This window comes from Podarcis gaigeae (assembly GCF_964106915.1).
Source record: "Podarcis gaigeae genome assembly, chromosome: 7".
Classification (NCBI taxonomy): Eukaryota; Metazoa; Chordata; class Lepidosauria; order Squamata; family Lacertidae; genus Podarcis; species Podarcis gaigeae.
Window position 1 is genome coordinate 41,278,657 of NC_139683.1, and position 14,244 is coordinate 41,292,900.

The 14,244-nt window shown below is 39.4% G+C and overlaps 1 protein-coding gene across 3 annotated transcripts in view; it reads right to left on the reverse strand.

The window, feature by feature from the left end:
* The window catches only part of MAPRE2 (microtubule associated protein RP/EB family member 2), a 90,320-nt gene that overhangs the window by 16,800 nt on the left and 59,276 nt on the right, over nucleotides 1-14,244 (reverse strand). For 2 of the 3 annotated variants that reach the window (XM_083748001.1, XM_083748000.1), the window contains one exon: nucleotides 12,376-12,503. The exons of the other annotated variant lie outside the window; for it this stretch is intronic. In XM_083748001.1, the coding sequence (XP_083604127.1) occupies nucleotides 12,376-12,496 (121 nt within the window). In that variant the 5' untranslated portion in view covers nucleotides 12,497-12,503. The remainder of the gene's footprint in view (nucleotides 1-12,375; nucleotides 12,504-14,244) is intronic. 3 annotated transcript variants of the gene reach the window in all.

The following is a 14,244-nucleotide window of genomic DNA, read 5'->3' on the forward strand; positions in this document are numbered from 1 at the left end:
CCCATTATCAGCACTATTCAATTAGTGTTCACAGGCCATCATTCCTTGCCCCTTAATATTCAGCTAGCTTTGTTGCCAATGACAGATACTTGTGTTTCTCCCTCTCCCTAGCATCTGTTTTGTCCTTCCTATTCGGGAACCCAATTTCATGATAATCTTCTATACAAATACTGAAGATGGGAAGAAGAGAGAAAGGAGAACTGCAGGCGGTTGACTTATTAACACACAAACACACACACACACACACACTTCCTAATTCAAAGTATAATATTTCTTTAAAGCAGATGTCTGCCTACAGAACCTTTCCGGTTAGTTTACACAAAATGTAGAACACTCCTCAAACCTGATTTGGAAGTAGAACCTGTCATCACATGAAACAGTGAAAAGGAACAACATGTTAAGAGAATACTAATCCACATTATGGGATTTGGAAGATATGCCCTCAAGAGGCATGTAGCAATAACCCTAGCTAGTATTAAAAGCCATAAGCAAGAGAATCAGCAGAAGAATAACATAATTAGAAGATAACTGCTTTGAAAACTAACCTTTTATGAACCACAAAAATGAGCCCATACCAGGAACTGCACAAACTAAATGTTTGCTTCAGGCACACCCTCCTCAATATGCTATTTTTGTTGGGAGAGGTAAGTAACAATGACTGTCTAAATCTCTAGCTGAGAGAGCACAGGACTCAATGCTGGAAGTCATTTCCACAAATGGAAGCTATTACCCTTATCACTATTGTGGAGACCGGAGACTGGGAACATCTGACCCTCCAGATGCTGTTAGACGCTAACTCCCATCGGCCCCAGCTAGATGGGCAATGGCCAGGGTTCATGAGAGCTGGAGGCAAGCAGCAGCTGGAAGACTAGAGGTACCACACCCATGGTGCAGAGAACAGCTGATGTTTCAGAGTAGGAAAACCACAGAACTCTGCACATGATTAAAAGGTACTCTTTCCTTTGTTAGTATTGGAAAATTACTGGTGTGAAGAAGGAAGCAACTATTTAAAAAATGTTCCAAAAGTCATCAGTTGTCACTGCAAAGGACCCTAACCAGAGCTGTCAGCATTAAATATACTTTGGGGGGGGCATCTTTCTGAAAGTGGTCCAGTATTTCCTATGATAGCATAATGTGCTTTAGTTCCTCTGGGGTATTGATTTAGTCATCAATGTTTTCAATATTTGCAGGCTGGGTTACAGATTGTATTTGCAAACGTGGCTGTGTTGGCTACATGCATGAGTGGTAACTTCTTTTTGACCCAATTAGAATGCAGAAATTCTATACTGCTTCTAGAACTGAACAGAAGGCAACAGACAGCAGATTATACCACTGCTAGTCATTACACAGATCTGGCAAACTAACCCTTCCTTTTCGTTAACTTCCATTACATGTTTGTTTACATGTCACGGCCTATCAAGCGTCATCACAAAAAGACTCCTTAACTAATTCGGCATAGCAGGCCAAATATTGCTATTTTTGAAGTTATTTTTTTCTTTTTTTTAAAAAAGGAAAGAAACAAAGGAACATAACTGCAGTTTGACCAACTTCACAGTATATACTGTCACTAATACGTATAGCCTTCAGTAGCTGATAAAAGAATAATTCAAGCTTGGTTTAACAATCAATCTCTGTTCACAGGAAATTCTTGGAATTGTAGCTCTGGAAGGGTAATAGGGGGCTCATAACAATTCTCTGAACCTTTATGAAACTACAGCTCCCAAGATTCTTTGGGAGAAGCCATTACTGTTTAAAGTATTATCATACTGCTTTAAATGTATGGTGTGAATATGGCCTAGGTGTCCAACAAATCTATAGAAACTATCAGACACAGAAGGCGGATATAAAGTTGGGTGATATATTTATGTCTCCTTCTACACAAGTGCCATAAGAACCCTGAATCTTATAGTCAGGCACAGAATCCAGCTTTTATCCCAAAAGACACAGCTTTCTTTAAAAAGACAAATGAACAAACCTGGTGATAATCAGAAAGGGCAGAAGGGTTGCTGAGAACGATTAAGCTGGAAGCAAAGCTCCAGTTCCCTTTATAACACTTTACTATGACTGGTAAGAGTGGAATAAATAGAAAAAAACAGAACAGAATCAGCATGCTGAATTATGTTAAGGGTGTGCAAATTTGCTTAACATGTACCATCTAAACAGGATGAGGAATTCAGCTTTGATTGGCACAGAATTTGTGTTACCCAAACACATGATATATACTGTCTAGATTCGATTAAACTTTCTGTTAAGCTGCTAAGAGTTCTATCTGTCTGATGCTATTCTGATTCACTAATTTGTATATGGAAACTGCTGTATTTATGTGGCTGGTTGCAATGGGAGGGGTGTGCGCGAGAAGACTAACTCTTCTGGGCCTTGACACATCATTCCTTACATCTCTCTTCAGCACCACTCCCATGACCCAGAAAATTCTTAGTGTCACATGGCTTCTTCTCCCTGTTAGATTCAGCTCAGGTATGGTGAGGGAGTTCTCCCCCTACGCCCAATCCAGTAAGACATCATGGCCTATTAGCTTAGGAGTCACGTTTGTTGCACCTTTGCAACAAAGCCAAAACCTGGCAGCTGCTGTTGCTATGACCTCTGAGTGTCTCTCATGTTCATCTTTGTGGGTATGTGGGTGTGTCACACAACCAGAAGAGATCCCAGACAACTGGCTTTTGAGCACGAATTATTTTTCTACCAAGAATACATGCGTGCGCGTACACACACACACACAGTTTCCAAAGAAGAACATGGTATAGTTGGTAAGCTGGGGACAGCACACCCAGTACTCCTACTGTCAGGGACTGGGCAGAGGAGTAATAGTGGAGACTGCCTTCCCATCCTGACCCTTCCAGGGAGGAGGAGGAGGAAGACAGTATAGATTTACAACAAGGGTTTGAAGGAGATCATAGCTCAGAGGCAGATGAAGGGAAAAGTTGGGAAATCATGGGAGAGCCAAAATACACCCAGCTGACATTATGTCATTAGAAAGCATTCCAGACCCTCCATCTCCCAGAACCCAGCAAGCCTTAAAAATAGGAGAGCACAGAACTCAAAGACAGAAGGCATGTAGCAGCACCCGTAGAGATGATTATGATGACGATGACGAATGAGGAAGTGGGAGAGAGGGGGTGGAGGTTCACTCAGGACACCACCATTATCCAAGAGGCTGGGTTCTACAGCCTCTCTCTGTAAAGTTTGATTATAAAAAAGGACTGTAAGAATCTTTTCCTTGTCTTTATACTTTCCTGAGCAACCAGCCAGCAGCCACTGACAGCATCCTGACACCTACACCTCTTGCACTGCTGAACAGGTAAGTGCAGTCAGAGCTCAAAACGCTGATCATCAGTCTGGGCAGGGGCGATATCTAAGCACTCCTTCCTTCTGTTCTCTATGTAATCAGTGAAGTCAGAACTGACATAGTTTGCCAGCTGACTGATGGGTGGAGACAGGAATATCCTTGTGGATTAAATGAGTATATAACTATGTGTGAACACTTTTGGATGGAGGCCCATATCACCATATAAAAGATGTGCTTATCTGAATACACAACTTGCAAATACTTTCTTGTTGAAATAAAAGTTACTGCCTTCACTTTAATGCATCCCACTCCTTCACATGTATGACCACTTGCATGCAGAAAGCTATTTCCCAAAAGAACTATAATATAAAAGGGTCTGGACATCAGAATCTTAGGAGTCTACTAGGTAGCAGCTGAACAACAAGCTCTTTACAAATTCACAGATGGGACCCACACAGCAGCATCTTGCAATAAAGAATGCATGATGTTACGTTTTGGCAAGAACAGAAATAGCTGCAGAGCAAAAGCAGATTTGTTTCACAGTGACAACATTCCAAACTTGTGAAAGAAACTTGTTAACATTCTTACTTATGAAAGCTTTTTAGATACTTAGTTGGACAATGAGTTTTGAGAAAGAGCACTGTATGTTGTTTACAAGTTGGTGTAATAGGTTTTCCCACCACACCCCCCAACTCAACTCACACATATGAAAACAAGTTTCACCTAGCTAAAATACTGTATCAAATATACATACATATGGGAAATCTTTGGCTCTACAGATGTCGCCAAACTACAACTCCCATCATCCCTGGCCAATGGCTATGCCAAGTCAAGTCAGGTCAAGTCATTTTATTATGGCCAATGACCAGTATCAAGATAAAAATACCAATTACAAAATTTAAAAGCTCAAAGCGGTTAGAATGTCTTATTACTTCAACTAATTGGGAAATGTATTTTTTAAACTTATATTCAAACTTATACTAATTCTGGAAAAGAAGATCCTGGCCATCTTAAGGACCATCTCCCAATATGGCAGCCTGTATCTGTGTCTGAAATTAATAGTCTTGTAGCCCAACAAAAATCAGGGAATGCCACAGATCAGAATTTAATCCCACCACAAGTTATTAAAAACAATTTGGGCTTCTGGGCTCCTATTCTGGCCTCTATCTTTATTTGCATCAGTCGATATGGACAAGCTCCCTTCGACTGAAGGTTGGCAGTCATGGTTCCCATTTTCAAAAAAAGGTCAAAGAACGATCTGGCAAACTACAGATCGACTAGTCTACTTAATACCATTAGCAAGTTCTATGCAAGACACATAGGAAACTCTTGGATTGGCTGGAGCAAGAGAACATTCTAGGAGACAAAAAAGCTGGTTTTAGGAAAAGGTGATCTATTATCGATCAGCGTTTCATATAACATCATTTGATTAGAAAATATTCCTCTAGTGCAGCGGTTCTCAACCTGTGGGTCCCCAGATGTTGTTGGACTACAACTCCCATCATCTCTCACCTCTGGCCTTGCTAGCTAGGGGTGATGGGAGTTGTAGTTCAACAACATCTAGGGACCCACAGGTTGAGAAAGGCTGCTCTAGTGATACAACCTCTCTATATGCTGCCTTTATGGACTTTAGAGCAGCCTTTGACTCTATATCCTGACCCACCTTGTGGGAAAAACTGGATACATCTTTGATCAACAGACAGTTACCCTATATAATATGAACGTTACACAAAGGGACTTCTCTTAAAGTAAGATATACTCCCCAGGGGTCATCTTACTAGAGCAATTAAAATTGAGAAGGGAATTAAGCCAGGCTGCATACTGGCATTGGTCATTCTTTCTGGGGCTGATGGAGTCACAGTTCAACAACATCTGGAAGGCCAAAGGTTCCCCAGACCTGTCTAGATTTTGCTAATGTGATCAGAACGTAGAGGCCTATCTGAAAACAAGCAAGATAACCACATCCCGATAGATCTTGTGATTAATTTCAGGAAGTAAATTTACTGAAATAGAAGTATGGCTCGAGGATTTGCAGATAAGCAGCAATAATCACAAGAAAGTCAATACAGTAAAATAATTAAAAATCTGTAAACCAATGCAGCCTATGTAAAGAAGCAAGATCTGTTTAATCTCACTCTGCCTTGATCTAAATTCTCAGGAGAGCAAAATGTAACCAATTAACCAAACATATCGCACAGCCTCCATTCCACAGCTATTGAGAGAATGTTCTTTCAATTAAAAGTACATATTGCTTTCACTCCATGAATTCACATTACAATTTTAATCTGGAACATAACTGGATCCTTTTAAAAAAAAAAGCTAACAGTGCAGTCAAGTTGTTTAACCTTTGATGATCTGCTGCTATAACTATTGAGAAATAAGAATATGTAAAAGGCTTTAGAAAGACACCACAGGCACTATAGAAGTAAAATTACAGCAAGCAACATATAAACAGAACTGTAGGGTATATAACATATAAACAGAACTGCTAAGGAAATGTCTGGACAATCTGGATTTCTGAAGTGAGAATCTGCCAAAGCTTCTGGATTAGAGCAGAAACAATCACAGGGCCTTGCTAAATATGTACTGAGTCATCTAATAAGATGCATTGCAAATCACACTAAGCCAAACCATGGCTTAGTTTGAACACCTAAATTTAAGAGTTCATGGAGACTAGATGGCAGCCTTCAGCAGCCGTCCTGCTAAACTAAGCTAAGGTTTGGTTTAGTTTGTTTTCGAAATCTGGACTTGTGGTTTTCTCCTTCAGGGACATACCATGAGCCCAGGTTTGGACAACACACTAAACCAAACCAAACCAAACCAAACCAAACCAAACCAAACCAAACCAAACCAAACCAAACCAAACCATGGCTTAGATTAGAACAGCATGACAGTAGCAAGAATGGGGGAGTAAAATGGCCACAACCTCCTCTCCAGGAGCCCATGCATTTGCGAGGTTCGATTTCAGTTGCTGTTCCACCTAATTGGTATCTCAAGCCTACAATCCAAATTTAGCCTTATCAGAATGTCATTAGCACCCCTACTGTAAAGTACAACCCAAAATTAAAATATTAAATGGGAAGCAATCTAGATTTGTGCCAGAACTCAGCTCCAGAATCTGTTTTCAACATCAGGACTTCTGGATGCATATCAAGGAAGAATAGCCATACCATGAATTAGGCAATATGTGTGTTATGACATCTGTATTGTTCTCTGCCTTGAATCCCATTTTGCTGTTTGCAATAATGGCAATAGTTTTGTCACTCTGTCTTCTCTGCCAGCTGTTGCATATCCTCTGCAGAGATGTATCCTGGGTTCCTCTATAATCCATGCTTATCCCGGAGTAAATATTAAAAACTCCATTTTGAAAATGAAGGTGCAATTTTCTTACACCCACAAGTTTCATGCTAACTGGAAACACATCTTGTTTTATCTTTTCTTTTTGCCATTCAATACTTTTAAAGGAGTGCCCCTAGATGCCACCGAAAGAAAATACCTAGGGTAAAAGCATGCAAAGGAAAATCTGCTTACAGGCTATCTATTCTTCTTGGTTGTGTGTTTGTCTCTGCTAAGTAGGCAGAATGCAGAACAGGGTTCCCTGTGCTTTCTGACAGCCCACTTAACTGTTATGTGCCAAATGACCTCAGTTCTAAATTTAGCATGCAGATCTACTGACACTGATTTGTGAAAATGAAAGCTAAAGTCTTTTCTATGCATAGAAAGGCCTAACATTCTTAATTCGGGGTGTGTGCATGTTCTCATCGAGAAATGGATTTTTTTTGTCCCCAGGCAATAGGGTTGGGTCCTATATATATATCCATGCACTTTTGGGAAAACCAGAGTAGAGTTAGATAGAGTATTCCAATTGCAGCTGAACAGGGTTGTTCAAATGCACAGAATGGAATGCAGAATCTTAAGAGACAAATAATTGTTCTCATAAGGGATGAATGAATCTGTCAGTTTCTTCTTTTGCTAATCCCAAGCTCAGATAAAATTCGTACACATTTAGATAAGCATTTCACCTCATACACAGTTTTGCAAGCAATTTTCTTCATTATAATGCTTTTTTTTTTTTTACAACCCCTCCCCAATGTATACATTTTTATACACACTTTTGGTTGGAGAACTGCACTGTAAAATCCAGAGAAGCACAATTTTTTAAAAAATGAAAATAGCTGTGCTTTGGTTTGCATATTGGTTTCAGAAGTGCATGTCAGGTAGAATTTACATTCAAAATTAAACTGGACAAATTTCTGCTCCATTTCTAGTTTTTATCCCATCAATTATTTTAAGTAATATGTTACTGGACAAACCTTTTATTTTGTATTGGCATTATTTTTGATTTTTTTTCAAATGTTTTGATTCCCCCCCCCCCCCTTATTTTAAATTATTTCAATATCTTGCATTTTATTAAGTTACTTATATTTCGGACAAACTAACCCTTCATTCAAAAGTTGAATTTCCTGCTGCCTTTTAATTTTAGATTGCTCTATACCAGGCATAGGCAAACTCTGCCCTCCAGATGTTTTGGGACTACAACTTCCACGATCCCTAGCTAACAGGACCAGTGGTCAGAGATGATGGGAATTGTAGTTCCAAAACATCTGGAGGGCGAGTTTGCCTACGCCTGCTCTATGCAGTCAAACCAAAGTCTGAATGTGCCACTCTTTCTTCTTCTAGAGCTCCCTTCCTACCCTAGCAGACTTACCAGCTCTTGAAAAACAAAAATCTAGCACCTGTGCGGTATAGGTGTGGCCACCAGGCATATGAGAGTGTTTATATAACTACACAGCTATTTCATGTACACACATACCAGATGTATAACACACATCTATGCAGCAATCTATTTTAAAAATGTAATGCTTTGAAGGAGGGCAAAGGAATATCCAAAGATGAATCCATGGCCAAGAACCCAAATCACATGCAGAGTTCACTTACGAAATGAACCAGGCTAGATTACAGATGAAGACCACATACAAGGTGTAATGTGGTCATGAAGTAATATACAGATCAAGTATTTACCCACTGTACCCTGCTCTTCAAAAATAAGGACACACACATGGATGTGTTTTTTCACACTGTTCTGATACACAAACTCCCTTCCTCCCTCGGCCTAAGTATCTCTCACACCCACACTCAAGGAACTTGTTCCTGATTTAGCTGCTGCTACTTATTCCTTGCCCCTTTCCTGTATTGCTGCTTGTTCATTCAGAAGGGTACTCTATCTCGAAAAGGTTGCTGGGCTGGCCATAACAGCAAGCTCAAACCTCAGCCTCCTGTAGGGGGCCAGAGCAGTAAATGAGCAAGGCTGCTAAACTGGCTCCTTTTTTGCTATCACTAGTGAGGGTGTGACTCAGGATAGAAGACAACCACTAGGAGTAATGCAGTACAGTGGTACCTCCGGTTGTGCTCAGGATCCATTCCGGAGCTCCGGTTGGATCCTGAGGTGTGCATATCTGGAGGTGTTGCTTCTGTGCATGTGCACGGTGCAAAAAACGCTTCTGCGCATGTGTGCATGGCGAAACCCGGAAAAATACTTCCGGGTTTGCTGCATGCGTATTCCAAAGGATATGTAACCAGAGGTGAACATAAGTAGAGGTACCACTGTACTTGATATCTGTTTCTCACATCTGCACAACTAGGGATGAGGTGAGCAGTCAAAGCAGAGGTGCTTGAATATATAGGTATCCCTGCTCAAAAGACTGAGTTGGCATGGAGCAAAGAGCAACTCACCACTGAAGACCCCCTAGTCCCAAGGCCTTTCAGTGCTGGGTCACTTTTACTACACTCATCAGCTATTTTAGAAGTGTACAGTGGATTTAAGTGTGCTTACAGAAATCAGAGGGGGATCGCCATTGATTTCAAGTGATGGGTGGGGGAAGATATGAGACTTTAACCTGCTGCATACCCTCAAAGGGCTAGTTGCAGGGTAGCATCAGAAGCAACCCACCCCTGAAGCTTTGGGCAAATCTGTGTATTGAAATGAATGGGGATATTACACCTCCATTGATTTCAATGGGAACACCAGGTTCTTCTAAGCATTGTTTTCCGAGCACTATTTTCTGTAAACAGTTGAAGGAAGTTGTCACAAAACCATGAACAATTGCAGGCGGACAACTCTTTGAAATGCTTGTGCATCCTTACTACAACACACACATACAGCTTGGCCTCTGGTTCATCATGAATGCAAAGGCAAAATAAATAAAACTAATATTTTTTTAAAGCAAAAATTGGACAGGCATGGGATTACTGACTTTTCATATATTTTTCAAAACAAGGGGCCTTCATACCTGCCAGGGTGGTTGTTTTCTGGTTAGTTGCCAACGTATTTCCCCAGATATAAATCCAGAATGCCACAACACTTCAAGCATTTTATACAATCCAATTATCTGGCTTGTTCTGAAGTTCACTGTTAATGCTAAAAAATGCTCCTGAATATTGCAGTGCTTCCCACACTCTCTCTTGCCCTTTGAAGTCTCCTGTAAATGCAGATATTTTATGGGGGCTAATGTTACGCTGCATGAAGACTGGAAACGCTTCAAGGAACACTCATTTTAAAAGGGGGAGGGGAAAGGAAGGAAGGAAAGAAGGATAAAAGACCAAATTAGATCAGCATAGCAGTTCAAAGATCTGCAGAGTACTACTGAATGACCCGCATACAGCTGGCTATTCATCTGAAATCATTTCTTTGTCTTGCTCTATCTTACAAATGTGCTTAAGTAGAAACAGCGAGACAACCTGAAATACAGTACTGCAAAATTTCATTAGAACTCACAAGAATCCTAGCCTTCATTGGGAAAGGTTTCTGACCCTCATGACTTAAAAAAGAAACAGGATGCAATACCATGCTTTCAGAACCTGGCAAAACACAGTAACCCTAAGGTTAACCATGGTGAAGGTTAACACCAGTAGCGTCAGTGCTTCCCCTTTCACGGGATTAAAAGGCAGGGGGAAGGTAACACACAGAAGACTAGGAAGAGACTGGGAATGAGCATGATTCATAGGGAGTGATTTGCGCATGCAGTGAAGGCATATAAAGGGGGCTCCCATTGATGATAATATTCAGATAATTTCACCTTCAAGAATTGATTCCAGCTTTCAGTTGTTTTCATAATAAATAATAATAATAATAATAATAATAATAATAATAATAATAATAATAATGTAGATTTAGAGTACGTGGGGGAAATCAAAATATGAAACTTGGCAACAATCATGATGATACTACATTAATAACATCCATATTCAGTAGTTCACTATCTATATCTAACACAGCTCTAACGTTTGACACAGAGGGTGGGCTCTTTGAGGACAAGTTGCCCTCACATGTTCTAAAAGCCAGCATTTTAGGGCATGCAACTCTTAGCAATCAATGGTTTGTTTGTTTGTTTGTTTGTTTTACTAACTTTCTATACCACACTTCATCTGATGATCACAGGGCAGTTTACAATATGAAAACACAAAAATGCATAACATATATTATGAAGTAGCACCTTAAAATTTATTCTTTTATTGCAATCATTATGTGGGCTTCAGCAAGCATGGTAAAGTCTTCAGATACCACAGAACAACATTACAACTGCTAAGTGCAAACACTCCATCAGGAAATTGTATGTGAAGCAGGGTAAGAAAGCAGGCAACTTTAAAACTTGTAAGGGTTCTCTCCATATTTACACCCCACTATCTAAATACAAGAACAATGGAGAGTAACAGTTACAGGTGTGCAGGTCAGAAATAAAAGCAAAATAAATAAATGAAAGCTATGAAATTGGTGAATGAGGACAACTTACTAGAATTCCAAGAAACCGAATTAAGGCTATACTTTCCTTGTAACATGCCCTAAAATCATTATTAAAAAGATGGTGGTGGTGAAGCCACAAAAGCATTATCTGCTTATCACATGTGATCAAGACAAGCAAAGCCACATTTACCATTCCACTGTTCAAAGCCTTTTCAGCCTAGTAAGTCTCGATCAATATATGGCATTGCCACAACCCAAAGATGCAGACCCTTGTTGGATTGAAAGCATGGCTGCAGCATGACTACTCAAGCTCAAAGCTAAACAATATATCAAAGACTGAAGCAATTCTGCTAGACATTCCTGCCAGCTAGTCTTTGTTTCAGCAGATCAATGTCCCAAGGTGCCAAAGAATGCACATCAAACAGAGCTACATGCAGGTTCACTTGTCCCTCATCTCAACTTGTTGCTTGAAACCTTGGAAAGAGAGGTCTATAATCTACATAACAAGACAACCACCCTGCTTTCTGTACCAAAATAAAATATAACATTTCAATATTACAAGGTTCCAAGTAACACAAATGGGTTAAGGTTATCCTGTACTGTATTGTTCCAGTACATCATAAAGAGGCTCCATTTCTCTGTAAGACATTATCTTGCTGTCTACCCTCCTCTGGTTCTAACCATTTGTGTGATGATTTTTACCATGCAAATGATGTCCCAGATTTTAGTTGTCCATTCTCTCTTGGATGGGGTTCTCTCCCCTATGCCCCTCCCCCATTTTGACAAATAATAAAGTACAGGTAAAGTAAAGGTAAAGTGTATTTCATTATTACTTCGATTTTCACAGATCAACTTTTCAAATAAAGGTGTGAATTTGTGATTCACACAGTATTTATTATATTATTTATATATTCATTTACAGACTGCCCTTCATCTAATTAGGTAGGATCAAAAGCGATGTTCACATTACAGTAAAAAAGCACTACACATAAAGCTCTTAACCAGTAAAGTTCAGACAGAAACAGCAATTGGCAACTAATGTCAAAATAGCTCTGTAATTTACTGAAGTCCATCCTACAGATATGAATATTTAGAGAGCTAAAGAATGGTTTTTTAAAAAATAATAAGAATGTGTATCCTTTAAAACGAATAACATCATGTAAAAAACACTGTAACACAGGCAAAAATACAAATATATATGTTTGATACAGAGAAAGCTTTTATTCTTCTTCATTATTATTTACAGTATTTCTACACAGCTCTTCAGGCAGACCACTGATACAATGTTATTGATAAAATACCAGTTTTTTTAAAAAAAGTTGCATCTTACCTGAACATAGTTGTTCAACTTTTGTGTAGTTTAAAGCTACTATATCGTTCACCCATGCAATGATGTCATGTCTGCTCATAGTCTCTTGGGTTATAGAGGTAGAATACACGTTGACCGCCATTCCCCAACTGCAAAATCAAATAAGCAGATATATAAGATTGGTTATAATTCTTATGAGGCGCATGTTATCAACAATGTAATTCTCCCCTTACAATCTTCATGTCATAGAGGTCCTCTTAAGAGCTCCAAGCTCAACTTTTGTTATTATTGAAACAGCATACAAATATAAAATCAAATCATATAACATTGTAAAGATTCTAGTTAGAACATCCTGAAACACTTTTAAGAAAATTAGCATTTAGGGTATATATTACGCCTCTAGGCACTTATCTCTTGGAAATGCTAAGTCACTTCATCACATAAAATTGCAACAAGACTCATCTAATCAAAAGTGAGCCAGCACTCTCTTAAGAAGGCTTTATCAGGAAGCTGAAATATATGTGTCAACCCCAGCCCCAATTTTTCACAGGAAAATGAGGGGTTGCATCTTTTTGCAATTGGTGTTTGACCAGAGACAGTATTTCAATACATTCTTATCCTGAACTCTCTCCCAAAAAAGCAACATTTAATAGGTGTAGCATGCATTTTCTTACTGTGCATATGGGTTTTTAACAGCATTCAGATCTTTATCTTATACTGGGACTTATCACCTGTATCAGCTGGTTTGGTAAATTATCTGTTTTACTTGGGAAATGGACTTACAGATTTATTAGGATGTGCTTATATTTTGAAATTCTGAAAGCATTCGTAAAATTAGGAGTGAGTTGACAAGCACCACTGAAAAGTATGTAAATATAGCACATTAAAAATGTGTAGATGAGCTTTCTTGTGTAGATGAGCGCATTAAAAATGTGTAGATGAGCTTTCAAATTTTTTTTTAAAGGATGCTATGAATGGTGGCTACATGATAGCATTTGCTTTTTGCTCCAGGAGAACTCTGTATCAGGATTACATAGTGGGATCAGAAACAAGGCTATGAGAACCCAAAATGCCCAAACGATGCTTCAGGGGTGGGGACATTTTTTCAGCCCATTTTTTTTTTGTAGGCAACCTCTGGGAGCCAGGTGCCAGTGGTGGGCAAAGCAATGGATGTGCCAATAGGCTATGCAAAAGACAGAGGTGTCTGCATTCTCCCTTGCCTCCATTTACACATCTCTGCATCCTCCTCCTAGACAAACAGGAGCCATTCTAATAGTTCTAGGACAGAGTTCAAGAACAGTTGAAGGAAGATGTGACACAGGACTGGTTATGAGGATTGTTGGGGTTGAGGGTTGGGGGTAGTCCTGAGGGCTGAACACAGAGGACTGGAGTATTTCCCACTCCGTTCTAGTCCTTGGCAAGGATGGGGGGAAATCACATGTGACAAGTAGTATCTATGGACATAGTCAAACTGGTGCTTTGCATACTTGAGACAGAAAAGAATTTGGCTCTTCGGATATTCTTCATGTCATCAATTCCTCAGCAGACCAGCCTTTGGCCTTCAACTTACTCAAAGCAGACCCATTTAAATCAATGCACATGACTAAGTTACCGGTAGGCCCATTAATTTCAATAGGCCTACTAGGAGGAAAAATCAGTTGAATACCGCCCTGTGCCAAATGACCATAGCCAGCAACAAATGATTGATTTAGCAAACCAGAGATTTAAAAAAATAAAAAATAAAAGATAATGCCTTTGAACTGAGCTAGAAACAATTAACAAGATTTTACATCATGTTTATATTATTTTTATTAGAACACGTGTTCTGCGCAATCTTGCACACACATTACTGGCAACTGATTAATATTTTATTTACCACAGGAAAATGCA